At 56.6% G+C, this 19,977-nt stretch overlaps 2 protein-coding genes across 7 annotated transcripts in view; both read left to right on the forward strand.

The window, feature by feature from the left end:
* Window positions 1-7,573, forward strand: part of NUP62 (nucleoporin 62) — a 37,404-nt gene extending 29,831 nt beyond the window's left edge. For all 4 annotated transcript variants that reach the window (XM_073226564.1, XM_037005986.2, XM_073226563.1 and 1 more), the window contains exon 2: window positions 4,974-7,573. In XM_073226564.1, the coding sequence (XP_073082665.1) occupies window positions 5,038-6,591 (1,554 nt within the window). In that variant the 5' untranslated portion in view covers window positions 4,974-5,037 and the 3' untranslated portion in view covers window positions 6,592-7,573. The remainder of the gene's footprint in view (window positions 1-4,973) is intronic.
* IL4I1 (interleukin 4 induced 1) overlaps window positions 1-19,926 on the forward strand; it is a 31,575-nt gene extending 11,649 nt beyond the window's left edge. Inside the window, exons 2-9 of one of the 3 annotated variants that reach the window (XM_037005981.2) lie at window positions 8,482-8,605; window positions 9,720-9,837; window positions 14,333-14,568; window positions 15,233-15,345; window positions 15,891-16,092; window positions 17,880-17,948; window positions 18,270-18,406; window positions 18,854-19,926. In XM_037005981.2, the coding sequence (XP_036861876.1) occupies window positions 9,804-9,837; window positions 14,333-14,568; window positions 15,233-15,345; window positions 15,891-16,092; window positions 17,880-17,948; window positions 18,270-18,406; window positions 18,854-19,700 (1,638 nt within the window). In that variant the 5' untranslated portion in view covers window positions 8,482-8,605; window positions 9,720-9,803 and the 3' untranslated portion in view covers window positions 19,701-19,926. Of the gene's footprint in view, window positions 1-8,481; window positions 8,606-9,719; window positions 9,838-13,818; window positions 13,889-14,183; window positions 14,219-14,332; window positions 14,569-15,232; window positions 15,346-15,890; window positions 16,093-17,879; window positions 17,949-18,269; window positions 18,407-18,853 lie in introns of those variants that run through there. The other 2 variants (XM_037005982.2, XM_037005983.2) reach the window with 2 other exon arrangements.
* The last annotated feature ends 51 nt before the right edge of the window (window positions 19,927-19,977 follow it).

Raw genomic sequence — 19,977 nt, forward strand, 5'->3', positions numbered from 1 at the left:
TGTGTAGGTAGGAATTTAGGGTTGCTCTGCAGTTCCCCTGGGCTATGAAACTGGCAGATGTGGTATCAAAAATGGGCAAATGTAGGCTCCTTTGCCAGTAACTTTCTCGGTGACCTCACAGCAGCCTCTTGGCACTGCAGGCCTCAGGTTCCATGTGGGTGGACTGACTATAAATGGCCGCGCTGTGGCTGTTCAGTCCTGCACCCCTCTGCCTTTTCCAGGAAGAGCACACTTCTGTTTCTGGTCCTCCCTGCTTCCCCCTTCTAGCCCCCCAGCACTCAGCTTCTCTTTTAGGAAGGCTCACCCCTTTGGTAAAAGTGGAAATGCCTGTATCAGAGCTCATAGTAGTGTGTATTGGTTCAGCCACATGTGTGAGAATCTGCCAAAGCCCTAGTTGTCACTGGCTTTGTTAACCAGGACAGACCCTGTAGAACTATCACTTCATTTCATTGTGGTGCAAACTTACACATTTCCCAAACTGGGGCTCTCTCTTCTCTGTCCCCAGAGTCCTGGCTCCAGGCTCAGGGGCTTGGCTTGGACCATCACCTCAGCCTCCAGCCTCGACCCCTCCATCCATCCCTCACATACCTATCTGGCCTTGTTAGTCCTTCCAACCCCTTAAAATCCCTCTGTGGCTCCCTCAAAATAAAGTCTATGCCATTAACATGGCATTTCTCTACCTATCACATCACATGGCACTATACACTGCACAGTGTGGTCAGGGTCCCCAAGGCCAGCGTCAGGTTCAGTGATTAGCTGGAAGGACTTACAGAGCTCAGCAAAGCTATTAGACTCCACATTATGCCAAAAGGAAAGAGATTTAAATCAGCAGAGCTAAGAGGTGCATAAGACAGAGTTGAGGAGAGACCATATGAGCTTCTAGTTGTCCCTTCCTGTGGAGTCGCATGAACAGCACTTAACACTCCCAGAAACAATGTGTGACAATGCACGTGGTATATTAGCCACCAAGCTCACATGAGCCTTGGTGTCCAGGATTTTTATTAGGAGTCGGCCACATAGGAGCATCTCTGTGACTGTACCTTGTTACTCAGTCTCCAGCCCCTGTGGAGGTCAAGCTGTTACCATGTGGCCCAAGTCCTCACCAGAAAGACCTCCTTCATTGGGCAGGATACTCCAAGGGCTTGGAGGTTATCTTGCAAGAGCCAGGCAAGCACCAGTCCTTTCTTTGGAATGGGTAGAGTCTGCACAACCCAGGCCTACTGAGCCAACCCTTTACTGTACCCACATGTACACAACTCCCTCCAGCCAAATCTCTTAGCAACCCAGAGATAGCTGCTGATTCAGCCGCTTTCTGCCTTCACCCAGGCCCTTTCCCTGCCAGTACAGCCCCTCTCCTCCTCTGGCTTGACCCCGAGTCCTTCAACATTTAGTCCAGGCATCAGCTTCCCGGAGCCCAGGCCTCAGTGACAGACATGTCCCTGCCCCCATGGCATGTGGCCCAGCCCTGTGGCTGCCTGAGCCCTGGAACTGAAGCTGATGTTGTGGAATCTCTAGCTGCCTCGAGGGCAGGGCCCATGGCGTAGGTTACCTTTCTGGACCTCACTCTTCTCATTTGTAAAAAAGAGCTGCTTTTAGGAGTGAGTGAGCAGTAAAACATCTGAGCACATAGCACAGGACTGGATCAATGTGTGTTGGCTGTCAGTAGTTCCCTGCCCTCTGTGGTATTGGAAACAATTGAGGCATTAAGTAAACGGTGAACCTTTAAACCAGACAAGCCCCCACAGAACATTGTTTTTCTTATAGTTTTTTAATAGCTTTTTATAAATGCTCTTCCGGGGAAATTCAGCTCCAACTTATTAATAGCAAAAGGTCTTTTGATCTGAGGTCTTGAGAGCTGAGACACATAGGTATAGCTGTTTGGGGGCTTTTGGCTGCTAGCAGGGACAACCCCAGCTTGACGTGGCCCTAGAGGGAGGAGGCGTGCTCTCTGACGAGAGAAGGGGTCTGTTGCACGCAGGGCATCCAGTCATCTTGGGGGCTCAGACACTTGATGTGGTAGGAGCAAGACCTTTCTCAGAAGGACCCCTGGAGGAGCTTTGTAAAAATAGGAAGACTGGGATCCTGCCCCCAGAGAGACTGTATTCTTGCCCTGGCAGCAGTGTGCATTTGAACCCTCCCAGGTGGTTCTGCTGGGCAGCCAGCTGAGGTCTGCCGCCGGGGTCATCCCCCCAGAGCACACAACTGTGCATAAGGAGGCCATGGGGACGGGGCGGGGGTGGCAGGGAGAGCTGCAGTTGGTTTCCTTTGACTCAGAGGGGATTCCCTGAGGGCACTTTGAGAAATGAAAGTGGGCCTGAAGAAAGGAGAGGGAATTGGAAACACTTGTGGGTGTCTTCTCTGGGCCAGGCACCTGGCTTCTAAATTGTGACCTTGCTTATTCTTCACATTGGGAGAGGATTGTCCTCCTCCTTACAGGTGGGGAAACTGAGGCTTTGGGAGGCTCAGGAATAACTTGCCCCAGGACTCCCAGCTAGTTAGTGGCAGAAGCAGAATTCAAGCCCAGAGGTTTACATCTGGAGACCCAGCTTTGTGCCTGAAAACAAGGAGGTGTCTTGCAGCTGTTTTGGATGAAGGGAAAATAAGATATGAGGGTGCTGGGTGGAAGCTAGGGCACCGCGCAGTGGCCACACCACAGAACAGGGTAGGTTGCCCTGTCACCAGATGGACCCGTTTTTGTTCACATAGAAATAAAGAGGGATTTGCAGTGCAAAGACCAGGGTTCAGGGCCCACCATGGGGTGAGAGCGGACAGGTCGCCTCAGACTGAGCCTCTCCCTGAACTGCGTATGGGTCCGCATCCTGACTTCCCTGTGGATGGTTTGCAGGTGGCTGAGAGTCTGGATGAGGAGAGTGTGCACAGCCCAGGCGGGGCCCACCAGCTGCCCGGGAACCCCCTGGTCTCTACATTGGCTGCTTTGTCACACAGCCTGAGCAGCGGCAGCCCACCATGAATTCATGTTAACCTTGAGGTCAGCCATGACCCCTAGGTCTTTTTCGTGAGAACTTCATCACAGCTGGGTGTTCACAGCCCTGCCTGTGCTTCCTTCTCGTTAGTCCCCAGCTTCCAGAGGCCCTCCTGCAAAGTGCGTGCACGTGGCGGCAATGAGCACCTCGGGTGCGCGGCACATGTGGTCCGTGCTTCAGTGCAGCAGCTGCGCCCCGCCTTTCCTGATGAGGGAACTGAGTCTTGGAGAGACTTGCTGTCCCTTGTTTGATATCAGAGTCCTCAGGAGTCACCGGGTCACACATCTGTCAGACACTTTCTACTTCCCAATTCTCAAAATGGTCACCAATTTAGTGGCTTAAAACAATGCAAACTTGCTCTAACAGTTTGAGGTCAGAAGTCCAAAATCAGTCCCGCTGGCTAAAATCAGTGTGTCATCAGGGCTGGATCCTTCTGGAGCCTCTAGGGGAGAACTGGTTTGCTGGCCTTTTCTAAGGCTGCCCACATTCTGTGGCTCGTGGCCCCTCTCTCTGTCTCCAGAGCCAAGGTGCGCCACTCTATTCTGCTTCCCTCAGCACAGGGTCTTCTCGTCAGACCTTCCTCTGCCTCTGTTTTATAAGGACATTCATGATGACATTCTGGGCCCACAGTTTAATCCAGGATAATCTCCCCTGGCATCTGAAGGTTCTTTTGCCACATACAGTAACATATCCCAGGTTCCAGGGACTAGGATGTGGGCATTTTGGGAGGGCCACGTCTCTGTTGTGGCCTCCCACGCCGACTCCACTGGGAACTGTTTAGTGCTACCGCTGCCTGCAGGGTGAGACTGAGCCCTCAGACGCTCCTCCAGGCCTGGTGACGTCTTTTCCCCGTGCTGCTTTCCAGCCCTCTTTCTCCAGAGTTCTTTGTTTCCCTTACAAGCCGTGCTCGGTGTTTGACCATTTACCTAAAAACACCTTTATCCAGCATGCCTTCTTGACCCTTTCCTCACCCACCAAGTAACATTTTATTTTCCAGCCAACAGATGGCTGTGCTCAGGTTTTTCTCAGAAATTACACAAATCCAGTCACCTTAAACTGAATGGGGACATGCTGGCTCATGGAGCTTCTGGGGAAGATGATGGGGCCAGTAAGCGCAACTAGGTTCTTCTGAATGTGCTCTGTCTCCCTTTCTCCTTTGCCCTTCTCTCTAGTGGTAGCCCCCTGTCTCCAGCTGCAGAGTGCTGAATCCCCCAGGTGTGCATCCTCCGCCCTGCACCTGCAGGTGAAGGAGGCCTCTTCCTCTGGAGGGAAATCCCAGGGCAGGTCTATGGTTCTTTGCCTCTGGTTTTGTCTTCTTGAGCCAATCACTGTGGCCAGGGGCACCCAGCACTCTGAACACTTGGGTCTCATGCCCACCCCTGGGTTAGAAGAAGGGTCCAGCATGCCTTCCATCCTCCTAAATGGTGAGTAGTGTGCACAGAAGGGGCCTTTGATGCCCAGGGCCCTGCAATACAGCTCAGCTTCCAGGACTCATCTCTGAGGTCCAGAAGGCTGGGCAGAGCCCCCTGGACCAGTCCACACACACACACACACACACACACCGCTTACAGCCAGCAGGGGAGGCTGGGGAGCAGGTCCTAAAGGCATCGTGTGTGTGCTTCTAATCCTGCTTGCCAGAAGTGCCTCCCATCCGACCTGCTCGGGGGCTGGGTCAGCGTGGGTGCCTGCTCTTCAGCCATCTCCTCAGGACCCCAGGTGCCCCCTTGTGCTGGCCATGGCCTTGCACATCCCCAGCACGTCTTGATCTGAGCCCCTGACCCCAGGGCATGGGCTTGTGCTTCTGGATCCTTTTTGCCTAGTTTAGCAGGGCCTGGGCAGGTTACCCAGCAGGAAGAGGCAGGGTGGCCGCATATTGTCACTGTCCAGTCCCGCCGCCCTCCGGAGCCAAGCTCCATCATGCCACTGAGTTGCCTTTCCCAAACTGCCATCTGATATGTCACTTGTTTGGCTTTAAACATCTTCCCAAAGGTTGCAGAAGCCAACAGATTTGCTTTGAGAACCAGAGTAGCTGCTGCCACCTGAGTCTGGAACCATGAGTGGGTTTAACTTTGGCGGCACTGGGGCCTCCACAGGTGGGTTCACATTTGGAACTGCAAAGACGACAGCAGCCACACCAGCCATCGGCATTTCTTTCTCTACGTCTGGCACTGGCGGGTTTAATTTTGGGACTCCTTCCCAGCCAGCTGTGAGTGCCCCTTCCACCGGCCTGTTCTCACTTACCACCCAAGCTCCAGCAACGCAGACCCCGGCATTCAGTTTTGGAACCACAGCTCCTGTTGCAGGCGGAACGGGGTTTTCCTTAGGGATCAGCACTCCAAAGCAAGCCTTGAGCAGTGCAGCCTCCGCCCCAACCACTGTGCACCCTGGCGGCTTCGGGCTGGGCAGCAGCACCCTCAGCAACGCCGTCTCCAGCACCGTCACCTCCACCCAGGGCACAGCACCCACTGGCTTTGTGTTTGGCTCTAGCACCACGTCTGCTGCTCCATCCACGACCCCCGGCGGGTTCTCATTCACAGGTGTGAGCGCACCCCAGCCTGGGGTCTCTGGTTTCAGTCTTGGCTCTGTGGGCACTTCCACCCAGTCCACAGCACTTGCCGGGTTGCCCTTCACTCCAGCCACTCCGGCAGCCACTGGAACAGGAGCCACGCAACCAGCTGCTCCTGCACCCACTGCTACCACCACCAGTGCTGGGCCCACACTCTTTACCTCACTAGCAACTGCCCCAACATCGTCCTCTACCACCGGGCTCTCCCTCTGTGCCCCAGCAACCACAGCAGGAGCTGCTGGAGCTGGAACCCTGGGCTTCAGCTTAAAGGCCCCTGGGGCGTCTTCTACCGCCTCCACAGCAGCGTCCACCACCACCACCACCACCTCCTCCTCCAGCTTTGCCTTGAATATAAAGCCGCTGGCAGCAGCTGGGATCCCCAGCAACACACAGGCTGCCGTGACCGCTCCACCTGGCCCCAGTGCAACCACAGGGCCATCTGCCAGTCCTACAATGACCTATGCTCAGCTCGAGAGTCTGATTAACAAGTGGAGCCTCGAGCTGGAGGACCAGGAGCGACACTTCTTGCAGCAAGCCACGCAGGTCAATGCCTGGGACCGCACGCTGATCGAGAATGGGGAGAAAATCACCACCCTCCACCGCGAGGTAGAGAGGGTAAAGCTGGACCAGAAGAGGCTGGACCAAGAGCTTGACTTCATCCTTTCTCAGCAGAAGGAGCTAGAAGATCTGCTAAGCCCACTGGAGGAGTCAGTCAAGGAGCAGAGCGGGACCATCTACCTGCAGCATGCCGATGAGGAGCGCGAGAAAACCTACAAGCTGGCCGAGAACATTGATGCGCAGCTGAAGCGCATGGCCCAGGACCTCAAGGACATCATCGAGCACCTGAACACGTCTGGAGGCCCTGCGGACACCAGTGACCCGCTGCAGCAGATCTGCAAGATCCTCAACGCGCACATGGACTCACTGCAGTGGGTGGACCAGAACTCGGCCCTGCTGCAGAGGAAGGTGGAGGAGGCGACCCGGCTGTGCGAGGGGCGGCGCAAGGAGCAGGAGCGCAGTGTCCGCATCACGTTCGACTGAGCTCCAGCACCTTGGGCTGTGGGGGATGGGGGGCGCCCAGGTATTGCCCAGTTGTGTTGTAGTGAAATCTTTCTTTGTAATGATTGTACTATTGAGAGAACTGTTCTGTGGCTTGGCTTTCCCATTAGAATAGAAGATATTGGAGTGCCCTGGGCCAGGCACTGAAGTAGGTGTGGTTTCTCTGTGTATCTTTTATGTCCTGTGACTGCCACCCACCCCATCCTTCTCACTGCAGTCAAGTACTGATGCCCCGAGAACCATCCCGCCTCCCAGCCGGGGTTTGCTGGGTGGCCACTCTGTCGTAGGTGCCTTGAACAAAGACTAAAGTTAAAAGAATCTCAGTCCTCGAAGAGATGCAGCCTGGTATGTGGAAATTCACCACCAGTACCAAGGCTTGACTTGTGAATAGAACAGACAGTGGGATGTAGCGTTTCAGAGGAGGAAGGATAGGTCAGCAAGGGACTTGAACAGGGTGTTGAGAAAGGACAGGCTCGCACCAGAGTCCTTCCCTTTGCCAAATTGACACCCCTCCTTGGCCTCCAAAGCTGGGTCAGATCCATACACCACACTGAGCTTACCTCTGGTAACCCTTGCTATGTTGTATTGTGCCAACTGTTTGCTCCTCTGCCTGCCATTAGGTTGTGAGCCCCTGTGGGCAGGGACTATTTCTCGTTCTGTGTCCTCAGCACAGTTGCTGTCACATTTTTTTGAAAGAATGAGCAGTGGAGATGAAACCCAGCATAAAATGCTAGTCCACAGGATGCCGGCTGACATCACCACGGAGGCAGCCACACGCTCATTCTGAACTTCCCGATGCCAAAGCAGACCGAGTCGGTTAGAGCAAGCTCCATGGTGCCCAGAGGCAGGGGCCAGCCAGCGAACCCCAACTGTCTTCTGCATCTGTCTTAACACTTTGCTGCACTCTGAAACCCCTGTGACTATGTTGCTTTCCTAAATAAAATTCATCTGTGGAACAAAAAAACTGCCTTTAATTTGGAAAATGTAGAAGGTTGAGTGAAAAGAACAGGTTTCAGAAAACTTATATTATCAAATGGGATGCTGTTTGGACTCAAACAAGCAAAAGCAATGGTACACTGTTAAGGCACACACACATGCGCACATACGTGCACAGGTTTGTGTCGTGCGTTCCTCTGGTGCTGACGGCAGAAGAGGAACACATGGGGGACCTGTTAAAGGTGATGTCCTTAGTTAAATCTCACAATACACATAAACGCCAAGTCACCTGTCACCATCCCTGAGGCATTAGCTCAGTGGCCCCGGGGGCCATCAGCAGCACTTCCCCCCTCACCTGGGCCTGGCTGGAGGGTTCTGGTTGTGCTTCAACAGTGGAGGACAGGTAAAGCTGGGATGTAAATTCCTGCCGAATGATTGCCAGATACCGGCTGCTGTCCTGTGTCTGCCCTCAGCCTCTGCCACACTGAGCCCTCATTTGGCTAAGGAGTGCCAAAAGCTTGTTCCTGGAGATTTACGGTCCAGTTTCCCAAAGCTGTGATCATGAGTCATTTCCTTGCATCTTGGGCTGTCAGGGACACGTGTCCTGTCCAAGCAGAAGCCATGGTAGAAGGAAGGGAACCTAGAGGAGGGAAACCCCAAAAACCCTACAGCTTCTCTCAAAGCTCCCCCCATTAGAGTGGCCCTTAGTGCAACCAGAGGCTTGTCTTCTAGGACCCGTATCTGACCCCTCCAGGGAGGGGAGATGAGAGGAGGGAAGAGACATGGGGCAGCCTGAGTTCCCTTAGAAAGTAGGAAGTTGTTTGTATTTTACCTACATTTATCTATCCAGCATCCATTATTGGAGCCCCTGCTACAGGCCAGATGCTGATCCGCCATTGGGATTATGAAGACGGAACAGTGTTTCTCTGCCCACAGGGAGAATCGCTGGCAGGGCCCATACGTGATACAATTTTTCAACCTACTCCGCCTGTCTGATGGCACAGCCTAGGAGGCCTACGGATGGATGCGGCACAGCGGGCCTCCAGAGGGAAAGCTATGGGTATCTCTTCTATTGCTTCATTTGACTACTCCCCTAGATTCGAACAGCCGTCAGGAATCAGAAAAAGCCCCTAGAGAACGGACTGTTGGGAGCCGTAGAGCAATCATAAAAACCCAGCTAGTGTCCCTGCACTTTCCCCTCAGGCCGATGGGTTAATATCCCTGGGCTGGGAAATAGAAGAAAGTGCAGGTGACTTCGGGGTACAACTCCCAGGCCAACTTGGCCCCCAGGAGAAACAAGATGACCAACATGGGGTGTGGGTCAGGAAAGCAGGCGGGAAAATCTTGGTAGAGTTCCCTTCTGAATCATTACTATAGAAATTACCGTACACATTGTTACAGTCAAGATCAATAGAATGAGTTCTGCTCATTCGACTGTAAATGGTTTCAGGGAACTATGGAAAAACATGCCCCCACAGCGAGCCTAGGTGGGAGTCCGGGTAATTTAAGACACATTCAGAAGACATTGTGGTGCCTTGTAGAAATTTAACCTGAGATTATAGAGCAACAAAAATCTTGAGGAAAGGACCATAATGACCTTTCCTGGTTGGGAAAGCAGGGGAACATTCCGAGAAATAGATTATGCCATAAATCACCTAATGACACATGCTTTATGATAATTTTACAATTACTTCATATAACCAATCCCTTATATATTGCTTGAAGTTTCTGACAATAAACAGGCCAGCTTAGCATCTGCTAGTGTCTGTGTCCCTCGCCGATCCCATTCCTCCTTCAGGGACCCCTGGACTTGCTGAAGCCAGACTCCAACAGCTTTCATTTCTAATGTATATACCTATTATTTTGCATACTAAATAGTAAAGCTTAACTGCTTCCTTATACTTGTATTTTAAAAATAAAATGAAGTTCTATTCCCATACCCCAGGGGATCTTGGACACCCCACTTTTAAGAACATGAGCGATTATAATAAATTGGGATTTAGCTAATAAACCTGCGAGAGGAGTGGCAGCAATGCTCGGCACTGTGGGGGAAATGATTCCAGCAGGCTTCCTGGGGGAGTCATGGGTTCCCTAAGATTGCAACAGGCTCAGCAGCTGACTGGGTGCCTCCCTGCTGCTGATGGCTTCGTGGTAATTGCAGTTTCCCTTTCCAGGAAGAGAACTGATGTGCTTCCCTGCCAAACCCAACAAATGGCCTCTACTTAATTCCTCTTCATTAATTCATATGAAAACAACAAATGGGACTAAATTTGGAATCAGAGACTTTTAAAGGTGAATCTCCTTAATAAGCTCTTACTGCATTTCTCCCTGTTTAGGGGTAAGAGTGGTAATCGGATTTATGGTTATGCAGTGCCTTTAATCACAAACCCTCAAACGACAGCCTCCCTTACGACCCAGCCCCTTCCCCAAGCTGATGCCCCTGCCTTGTCAGGAGCACAGCTTGGCATCAAAAGGAGCAGATGTTTGAAACGGCTTTCCAGAGCCAGAAGAGCCTTGCCTCTCCTAGGGGAGAGTGAAACAATGGGATCCCAAGCAGGGCTGTGCTGGCGGCTTTAACAGTGGGCTCTCCTGGGTGTGGAGAAGCCCTGATGGGTCGTATATGCCAGTCCCCACGGTGTCAGTACTCCCACCACGGCTGATTTCAAGCCACCAATGTGAAGTCACCAAACACACATTTTGGGAACTTGATGTGTACTGACAATGAATTCACCTCAAGAATATACATCTAATAATACAATGTAATCAAATAATTAGGAAGTGATGAGTTTTGAGTATTAGTGTTTAATAAAATTAATCATGTTTATATTTTAACAATGGCTTGCAAAGCCAAACCAGAAAAAGATCCTGAAAAATCAAATTCTTGTTGCATGGGATGGGGAGGGAGAAAATGTAAATGTGACACGATGTTCTAACCAGCGATGAACATGCTTGGGTTTTTTTATATACGTTTGAAATCTTCCATAATAAGCTTTTGAGAAGGGAGGACCTGGCCTCCACAGCCTGCCAACTGCTTTGACCCCACAGCAGGACCCTGGCACCTCTGTTCTAATAAGGGAATCAGGATAAAGCCCCCGTTCACCCCGGTTCCTCACACGCCCAGTGGCTTCTGTCGCAGGCTAACCAGCAAGGCCATGGGCACTGAGAGAGCCCCCCACAGCCAGCCATGCAGTGAGTGCCCTCCCTGAGGCCTAGGGGTTCTGAAAACAAAGGAGGAGGGGCCCCCTGTCTAGGGGTCAGGCAGAGATCAAGGGCTTCAGGTAAGTCTATCCTCTGCTCTCTGCTCCTCTCCCCCATCCAGTTCTGTACCCCTGACTTCCACCTGGGGGCCCTGGGTAGGCCCTGCCCCTCTAAGGCCCAGGGAAAGTTTTCATACCAGCCACTCAGGGGCTTTGGGCCAACTCAGGTAAAAATATATCTAAGGCCCCGGCCCTGTCCTTTGCACATCTGTGACTGCCCTCGCTGAGCCAGGGGGCCAGGGCCAGGCCTCTGCCTGCTCCTGACATGGCCTAAACCCCCTTAAAGCTGTCATCAGGACTCTAGAAGCAAACCAAATTGGGTAGGGTTTTCTCCCTAAAGGATTGCCATTGTTGTCTAAAAATCTGATACCCCAAATCACCTACAGCGGATACAGAGAAGTCCCGTCTGCCCCACCCCCAGTTCTCACTCACTACTTGTCTCCTGTCTCCTACCCATGAGCTAGGAGCGCTGGCCTGGCCCCAGCCTCTCTCCTGACCTGTCCCACCCCATCCATACCCTCACCCCAGCCCTGATTCCTGTCTCTTTAACATCGTCAGGAATGAGTCTGGGAGGTCTGGTGGTTTCTCCAGAGCAATCCCCAAATCGCAGCCTCCTGACCCCAGACCAGCTCTGCTGTGTGTCCAGCTCTTGTCCTGTCAGCTGTACCCAGGGCTCAGTCCTGGACCCTATCTGGCACCCTCGGGAGTTCCTCCCAACACTTACCAGCCCTCGCCCAGTGGTTCTCAGCCAGGGAATTTTGGCCCCCCTTCCCCTAGGAATGGTTGAGAGTATCTGGAGACGTTTGTGGTTGTCAGGCCTTGAGGAGCAAGTGCTCCTGGCATCTAGCGGGTAGAGGCTAGTAATGCTCAACATCCCCAAAGACGTCCCCAAAAGTCCACGGTGCCGAGGCCAGGAGACCCTGCCCTGCCCCATCCCTAGTCTACAGGCCTGATCTTGCTGCTGATGGGAAGTGATTAAAGTCACCGGCTGCGATCAAACACAGAGTGTGCCACCGTTTAGCTGGTGACTTATCTCAGCTTCCTCCACTGTAAAATGGGAACAGCTAAACCCACCTTGTCAGAGTTGTCTGGACTAAATGAAGTAAAATGTACAAAGTATCTAGCACATGGTATTAACCAGACCCCCCAGTCATGTCCTCAGAAGCAAAGCGATTGGTCAGGCCCTGCCTGCCAGGACCCCTACTCCCAGGCACGCCTGCCTCCCAATTCTGGGCAGCCTCTGTGATTTAGGTCCCCCCACCCAAGAGTACTTGACCAAGGTCATATCCCTCTTCCTTAGCCTCCAGGAGGTGAGCAGGGGGTGTGCTCAGAGCCAGGATGATTTTGAACAGCAGTCCTGTGTGAGAGACCAGGGGGTGATTCTGGGACCCCAGCAGGGCCCCCAACAGCCACTCTGGACATAAGCACTCCTTGCACAGACACACCCTGGGAGCTCCTGGGCCCTGCACACCCGCCCCCACCCCTTTCTGCTTCCTTTGTGCGGGACATGGCATGAGGAAATGGGGCAGAGGACCTGTGGGCAGGGGCAAGCCGAACAACCAGGTCTGCTGTTGCCCACTGTGCACCGGCTGGGGCCCTCTGCTCTGTGGGCCAGGATCCCCTCCTCACGGGGAGTCGGGTCTGGGTTCCATGGACAGGGTGCACGTGCGGGGTGCAGCTGCTGTGAATACAGGAAGGCCGGGACATGTCCCTGTGAAGGAAACAGGCAGGCCTTCCTGCCCTCTGGCCTGGGCCAGCCCTGGGGTCCCCCTGCCCTCCATCCCTGACCCTCAGATCCCTTCTGTGAGACATGGCGTGAGGCCCACAGTGAGCACAAAGCACTGAGCGCAGTGGGGACAGTGCCCGTGTCCCCAACCCCCATCCCCGCCTCGTGTTCTCTGATTCACCCCACCCCCTACCCTGCATCAAACCACAGCCCCGTTTCCTTTACTGTTCGGACTTTCCCATCTTGTTGCTGAAGAGGATCTGCGGCCCTCTGGCGCCCAACCACCTGGCGCCCTCGCCCCCAACCCCAAGAAAAACCCCCAAAGTGGCCTGTCCACCTCTACCCTCTTCAGGGAACTCACCATGTGTCCCCCTTGGCTGAAGCCCCCAAAACCGTGAGACCCCAGCTGCCCTGTGAGGGACTCCTTGGAGCCGGGTCATCTTGTTCTCGCTGCTGGCCACCCACCCCTCAGGAGAAAAGCGCCCCAGAGATGGGGTGGCAAAGAGCAAAGGCAGAGAGGCAGAAGCTCCTGCGACATTTCTCTGAGGTGACCCCGCACCCTAGCCTGAGCGGAATGCCGTGGTGGTTCCCAGGCAGGGATGGGAATGCCGGGGTGAGCGCACGTCCTGGGCTGCTCTGTGCGGGGCCTGGGGGTGGCGGCACTCACTGAACACCTGCCACACCCAGGGCAGCAGCAGCGCATCTCCTAAGGAGCAGGTTCTACTCAGGGGCCCATCCAGATTCACTACCTAATCCTGCCAGCATGTGATGGCCCCCACTTGACAGCTGCAGACCGCAACCACAGAGGGGACAGCCCTCGCCAGAGGCTGGCCCAGAGCCCGCGCCTCTGACCACTGTGCTGTGGCCAGTGCACCCATTTCACGGAGTGGGAGACTGAGGCTCAGAGAGGCCATGTGGGAGGGGAATGGAGCCAGTGAGGGCCCTTCAGGACAGTGACAGCGACTTAGAGGCTGTCACAGGTAACACGCTGGCCCAAGTTCAGTTGGCAGACGAAAGCCCTGTGGTCAGAGCCTCTGGCAGGCCAGGGGCACCCCCACCCTGAGCACAGCTACCTGAGCATTTATTTCTGGTCTTCCAACTGCCCCTGAACTATTTGGGGCAAGAGGAAGAAAATAGACTGATTTACTTCCTCCTGACCCCCTTCCCCAGCGGCCGCCCCCTCCAGCCTCAACTAGACTCTGAGTCCTGACGCTGAGGCTCGGGAAAGCCGTTGCATTTCCCCCTCGCCCCATTTCCCAGAGGGCGGGGAGGGCGGGGCTCTGCTCCTTCAGGGACGGGGGCGGAGGAGAAGGGCCGCGGGGCTGCAGCGCGAGCCAGAGTGCAGAGGAAGCTGCGAGAGGCAAGGACCCACACGGCTAGAGGCTGGGAGTCTGGGGGACAGGCCAGGGACAGGAGAGAGAAAGGGGGGAAAAGAGTCAAGGAGGCAGGGCGGGGAGTGGAGTCAGGGCGGGGAGAGGCGTCAGGGCGGGGAGAGGCGTCAGGGTGGGGAGTGGAGTCAGGGCGGGGAGCGGTGGGCGAGGAGGTGAGCGCAGGACCGGAGACTGGCTGCTAGGCTGGGATGGGGCCCATAAGTCCGGAGAGACAGGCGGCCAGAGGGCACCTCGTCACAGGTCCTTGCTTCACCTCCAACGCAGACGCCGTCTCCCACCAAGAGTCATGGCCTTGTTGGGTAAGTAAGCGAGGGGGAAGTGGGGGCACAGGGACAGAGTTGGGGGGCAGAACCCACCTTTCTCCTCCCACATCCCTGCTGACCTGCCCGCTGACCCTGCCCTCCTCTTCCCAGCCCGGCGCCTCCTCGTCCTTGTCCCTGTCCTCAGCCTGGTGGCTTCCCTGGACTGGAAGAATGCCCACATTCAGGACCCCTTTGAGAAGTGCATGCATGACCCTGACTATGAGCAGCTGCTCAAGGTCGTGACCTTGGGCCTCAATCGGACCTTGAATCCCCAGAGGGTTATCGTGGTTGGTGCTGGTGTGGCTGGGCTGGTGGCTGCCAAGGTGCTCAGTGATGCCGGACACAAGGTGAGCGGTGCTCCTAGCAGTGCACCTTGCGTCTTTCCTGCTGCAGGCTGGGAGTCCTGGGCTGGGGCACCTGGCCACATCCCTGTGGAAGGGGGTGGTGTTCGGAGGAGGGGAGAGGGAGCCATGCTTTCCCGGTGGTCTGGGGAGTGAGACCTGAAACCCCCCGCTCTAGCATGAAACCCAGAGGGAGTGTGTGTCTGCAGTGAGAGGCCGCCAGTGTTCCCTGCCCCACTTGCTCTCACACAGGAGGGAAGTCCCTCCCAACCTCCTGGGGGAAATCTGTGTTAGTGAGGATGAAACTCCATCCAAGGAGAAGTGCCCCTGAGGTCTAACCACTGTCCTTCTCACTGAAATCCAAGAATGAGAATGAGCTGGGCCAGGGACTTCTGTGCATAGGATAATCTCCCCACTCCCTGAGCTGGGAAGTCCCTCTGCAGTCTGGCCAGTGGCCTTCCTGCTGCCATCTGAAAATTGTTATATTGTACATTCTCACTCTGACATTCTGTTCTCCCACCAGGGCCCCCCCTCTGCCTCCATAAAGAAAGTGGTCTTTCCCTAGCCTGGTCCATGCCGCTATGGGGACAGAAGGCAGGGGCTGGCATGGGATGGGGTGGGGCTTCGGGGGGGAGCTGAAGGGCCCTGCTCACTGCCCACCATCCTTCAGGTCACCATCCTAGAGGCAAACAGTAGGATCGGGGGCCGCATCTTCACCTACCGGTACCAGAAGACAGGCTGGATTGGGGAGCTGGGAGCCATGCGCATGCCCAGTTCACATAGGTGAGGCCTGACCTGGCCTCCCCCAAACCCCTCAATGCCAGCCCAGACAACCAGACCCCCCCAACTCTATCTGTGCTCACTGCCAGCCCAAACTTCCATTCTGCCCTTCAATCAAGTCAGCTGTAGACCCAACCTCCAGCTCCATCCTTTTCCTAATCCCAACCTCAGAATCTCCTGGCCCCAGCCCATTGCTGTACCCCTGGGATGCTCAGGCCACCAAGTCCTGCAGAACCCCCAGCCAGCCGGCCCAGCCCCTCTAGACCTTCAACCGTACCTCCCCTGACTCTGTCCCGCCCCATCCAACCCGAACTCTGCCCCATTTCCACTTCATCCCTCTCAAACCGAATCCTAATCTGGTACAGCCCTCAGACTGCCCGCGTTAGTCCCTCGTCATTCCCATCCCCAGCGCGGAGGAGCCCGCATCTAGCCCCCTGCAGCCTCACGCCCGTCCGCAAGCCCCATCCCCAGCTGCCCTAACCACCTTCTTCCCTTCTCTGAGCCCCACTGGGGAGAGGGACCCTCACCAGCCTCTCCTGCTCCCACAGGATCCTCCATGAGCTCTGCAAGAACCTGGGACTCAACCTGACCAAGTTCACCCAACACGATGAGAACACGTGGACAAAAGTAAATAATGTGAAGCTGCGGAACTACGTGGTGGAGAAGATGCCCGAGAAGCTGGGCTACAAACTGAACTCCAGGGAGAAGGGCCACCCGCCCGAGGAAATCTACCAGATGGCTCTCAACAAGGTAGGCCCCTGTGCCAGCCAGCTCTGCACCCTCTGCGCTGCCCGGTACCACGCCCCGTGGGCCTCTCTCTGGGCCGCCACCCAGCCTCCTCCCTGGCCTGGCTTTCCTTCTCTCTCCTTTCTGGTCTCCCGCCTGGCTTTTCCATCTTCAGTTTTCCTATAAACAATCCAATCCCCAAAGCGCCATCAGCCTTCGGCCTCAGATCCCCTTCTTAACCACACGCTGTCCTGGACGGCCACACCTTTCTATGCCTTGGGCTTCAACTTTGATCTGCAGGTTGATGTCTTCCAAACCCATCTGGTGAGACCCAGACCTATGGCCAGCCCCACCCTGGCCACACCTGAGCTCCTACCCAGCTCGGCACCTTCCCTAAGTACACTCATACGCTCAGGTTCCCCATCCCGCAATGCTTGTCACTCCCTGGTCACAAGGCACACCCCCAGGTGCCACCCTGTCTCCCCCAGCCGCATCCTCCCTGCCCCCTTTCTTGCACTTCCCACCTCGCTGTGCCCAAACCCCACCCCAGCTCAGGCCTGTCCTCTCCCCTGGACCTCCGCCAGCTCTGCCCCAGCAACTCGGCCTCAGGTTCCAGCCATGAGTGCTCCAGCCTCTCCGACCCCCTTGCCTCTCTCTTCTCCTCCAAGAAATTCTTACCCCCCAAAGTCTGTGGTGCCCCAAACACCCCCAGCTCTGTACGTGTACCCACTATGCTCATTCACCGTCCCGCACCCATGCCCTTGCTCTTACCACCTGCCCTGCCTGGAAGGCCTTTTCCCTTCCCCGCCCAGGGAACCCTACTCATCCCTCAAGAGCCAGCATCAATGTCCCTTTCTCCAGGAAGCCTTCCCTGATGCCTTCAGGGAGGACACAGCTTCGTCCTCCTCTGAGAGCTCCCGATTGGCCATCTCCCCTCCTGGACACGGGTGGGCACATGTCCAGGCCATTTCTGTGCTCGGGGCACTTCTCAGTTCAGGGAACCTAGGGAAATGTGGGGTGAATGGAGAGTGAATGAGTGAGTGGAGGGGAACATTCTTCTGGGTGTTCCGGGGCCACAGGGGAGATGCCAGGTGGACAAAGAAGAGGGTTGAAATATGGCAGCGAGCCTCCTGGGAGGGGATGAGACTTGCCCAGGTGGTGAAGGATGGCAAAAGATGAGGCCGGCAGGGTAAGTGCAGTGGCATGGAGGTGGGAGAGGCCTGAGGGTGGTCTGGGCACTGGACATTGTGCTCCGAGCCAGAGCTGCCATGAGATGGTGACTGAGGGCCTGGCAGGGCCCTCAACTGCCAGGCCGAGGGCTGGAACTCTGGCTCCAGGGGCAGGGGAGGCACAGGACAGCTGCAGGCAGGAGAGGGTCCTGATAAGAACCCCCTCAGGGCTGATCGGGGTCGGGGGTGGAGCTGGGCTCAGAAGGGACTCTGCTTGTCTGCAACGATCAGGTGACAATTTCTGAGCTCCAGAAGGACAGACACAGCACTGACTGAGACAGGATGCCTGCCTCCTCGGAGCTCACAGGCTAGGACAGATGAAGGTAGAATAACATCCAACTGGAATGAGTGTGGCCTTGTCCGGTCGGCTTGAACACACAGGTCGCAGGGCATTAATGGCTGGGGAGGGCAGACTAAAGTGATGCTGAGTTGCAGTGGAGGGCAAGGCTGGGGGCACAGTAGGGGCAAATAAATGCCTGGCGGCTTGAACAAGAGTGGAAAATGGCTGGAGCCGGAAGACAACTCAGGTTTGGACTCCAGGCCTGGCTTCCGCAGCCCTGCCCCCAGCTTGTTCCACCGTAGGCCGTCAAGGATCTCAAGACAATGGGCTGCAAAAAGGCAATGAAGAAGTTTGAAAGGCACATGTTCCTGGTGAGTGGGGACTTTGGTGGTGCTGAGAACCGAGGGCAAGGAGGCGCTTTGCTCTTAGGGGTGGAGGCAGGAACCCAGGAGCTGAGGCCTGCCGCTGCCTCCCTAGCCAAGCTCAAAGCTAGACACACCCCATCTCTGGGCCTCAGTTTCCCTCTTCCGTCATGAGAAGGGGCATCGGGTCGCTAAGGTCCAGGGGACTGTATTAAGCTCCCGGTGGTGTCACAGAAGCCAAAAGCTCAGTGAGGAGGGGCATGGAGTGGGCATGGAGCCGGCAGGGGGCAGCCTGCCTTGGCGCTGACCTGCTCCGCGCCTGCCCTCCAGGACTACCTCCTCGGGGAGGGGAACCTGAGCCAGCCGGCCACGCAGCTCCTGGGAGACGTGATGGCCAAGGCCGGCTTCTTCTATCTCAGTTTCGCAGAAGCCCTGCGGGCCCACAGCTGCCTCAGCGACCGGCTCCGGTAGGGGCGGGGGCGGCAGGCAGGGAGGGGCTGGCGGGCAGGGCGCGGCCCACCGAGACCGGAAAGGGGGCGGAGGGGACGGAGGGGAAGGCGCGCGATGGGGTCTGGCCACCCTGGCCGCTGCGTCCGGGCAGAGCTCTGCAGGAACTGAAGAGTTCCAGAAGGGCGCGGCCCGGCGGAGAAGAGGCGGGGTTCCTGGGTCACTCAGGTGTCTGCCCCTGTCCCGGGGACAACAGGCACAGGCCGGGGCGGGGCAGAGGGGTGGGCGGGGTGAGCGGGGTGGGGCAGGTGCCCAGGAGGCCCAGTAACGTGAGCCGGGGCTGATTAGAGGGAACCGGGCTGGTGACGCCGGGAGCAGCTATCTGGGCATCTCGGGGAAGCGCCCGCGGGGAGGGCAGGCCCCCAGCGCCCAGGTCACGCGCCCGCCCCGCCCCGCCGCGCCCGCAGGTACAGCCGCATCGTGGGCGGCTGGGACCTGCTGCCGCGCGCGCTGCTGAGCTCTGTCCCGGGGCCGGTGGTGCTGCGCGCGCCCGTCACGGCGGTGACGCAGAATAGGCAGGAGGTGCACGTGCACATCGCGACCTCGCACCAGGCCCGGAATCTGAAGGCCATGACGGCGGACAAGGTGCTGCTGACGGTGAGCGGGCCGGCGCTGCAGCGCATGATCTTCTCGCCGCCGCTGCCGCGCAAGCAGCAGCAGGCGCTGCGCGCGCTGCACTACGTGCCGGCCACCAAAGTGTACCTGAGCTTCCACCGGCCCTTCTGGCACGACGAGCACATCGAGGGCGGCCACTCAAACACTGACCGCCCGTCGCGCGTGATATTCTACCCGGCGCCGGGCGAGGGGGCGCTGCTGCTGGCCTCGTACACGTGGTCGGACGCGGCGGCCACGTTCGCGGGCCTGAGCCTGGAAGAAGCGCTGCGCTTGGCACTCGACGACGTGGCGGCACTGCACGGGCCGATTGTGTACCGGCTCTGGGACGGCCGCGGCATCGTCAAGCGCTGGGCCGACGACCCGTACAGCCAGGGGGGCTTTGTAGTGCAGCCGCCCACGCTCTGGAAAGCCGACAAGGACGAAGAGCAGGAGTGTGACTGGACCGTCCCTCACGGCCACGCCTACTTCGCCGGCGAGCACACGGCGCACCCGCACGGCTGGGTGGAAACGGCCGTCAAGTCGGCGCTGCGTGCCGCGGTGTTGATCAACCGCCAGGAAGGGCACCCAGCGACGGTCCCTACCGGACCACTGCGCGGTGCGACTCCACGGATGTCACCCTCCAGTCATAGAGTAGGATAACCGATCCGCACGCGACCCACAAGCGGACCCGGCATTAAAGCATTTTCTTTAAAAGCTGTGCGGCCTTGCCCCTCCCTGGCCCAGCCCTCCCCGTTACCATGGAGCAGTCATTAACCATCAAGGCAGAAGGTTCTGCACCTATCCTGGAACCCCAGAAGCTGTCCTTCCTAGACCGTGGGGCTCCACCTGGGATGATGGATGTGTGTGTGTGTGAACAGGACATACACTGCTTTGCACCACTGATAAATGGCAATCAGTGCCCATCCCCGCTGTCACA

Source organism: Manis javanica, chromosome 17 (genome assembly GCF_040802235.1).
Source record: "Manis javanica isolate MJ-LG chromosome 17, MJ_LKY, whole genome shotgun sequence".
Classification (NCBI taxonomy): Eukaryota; Metazoa; Chordata; class Mammalia; order Pholidota; family Manidae; genus Manis; species Manis javanica.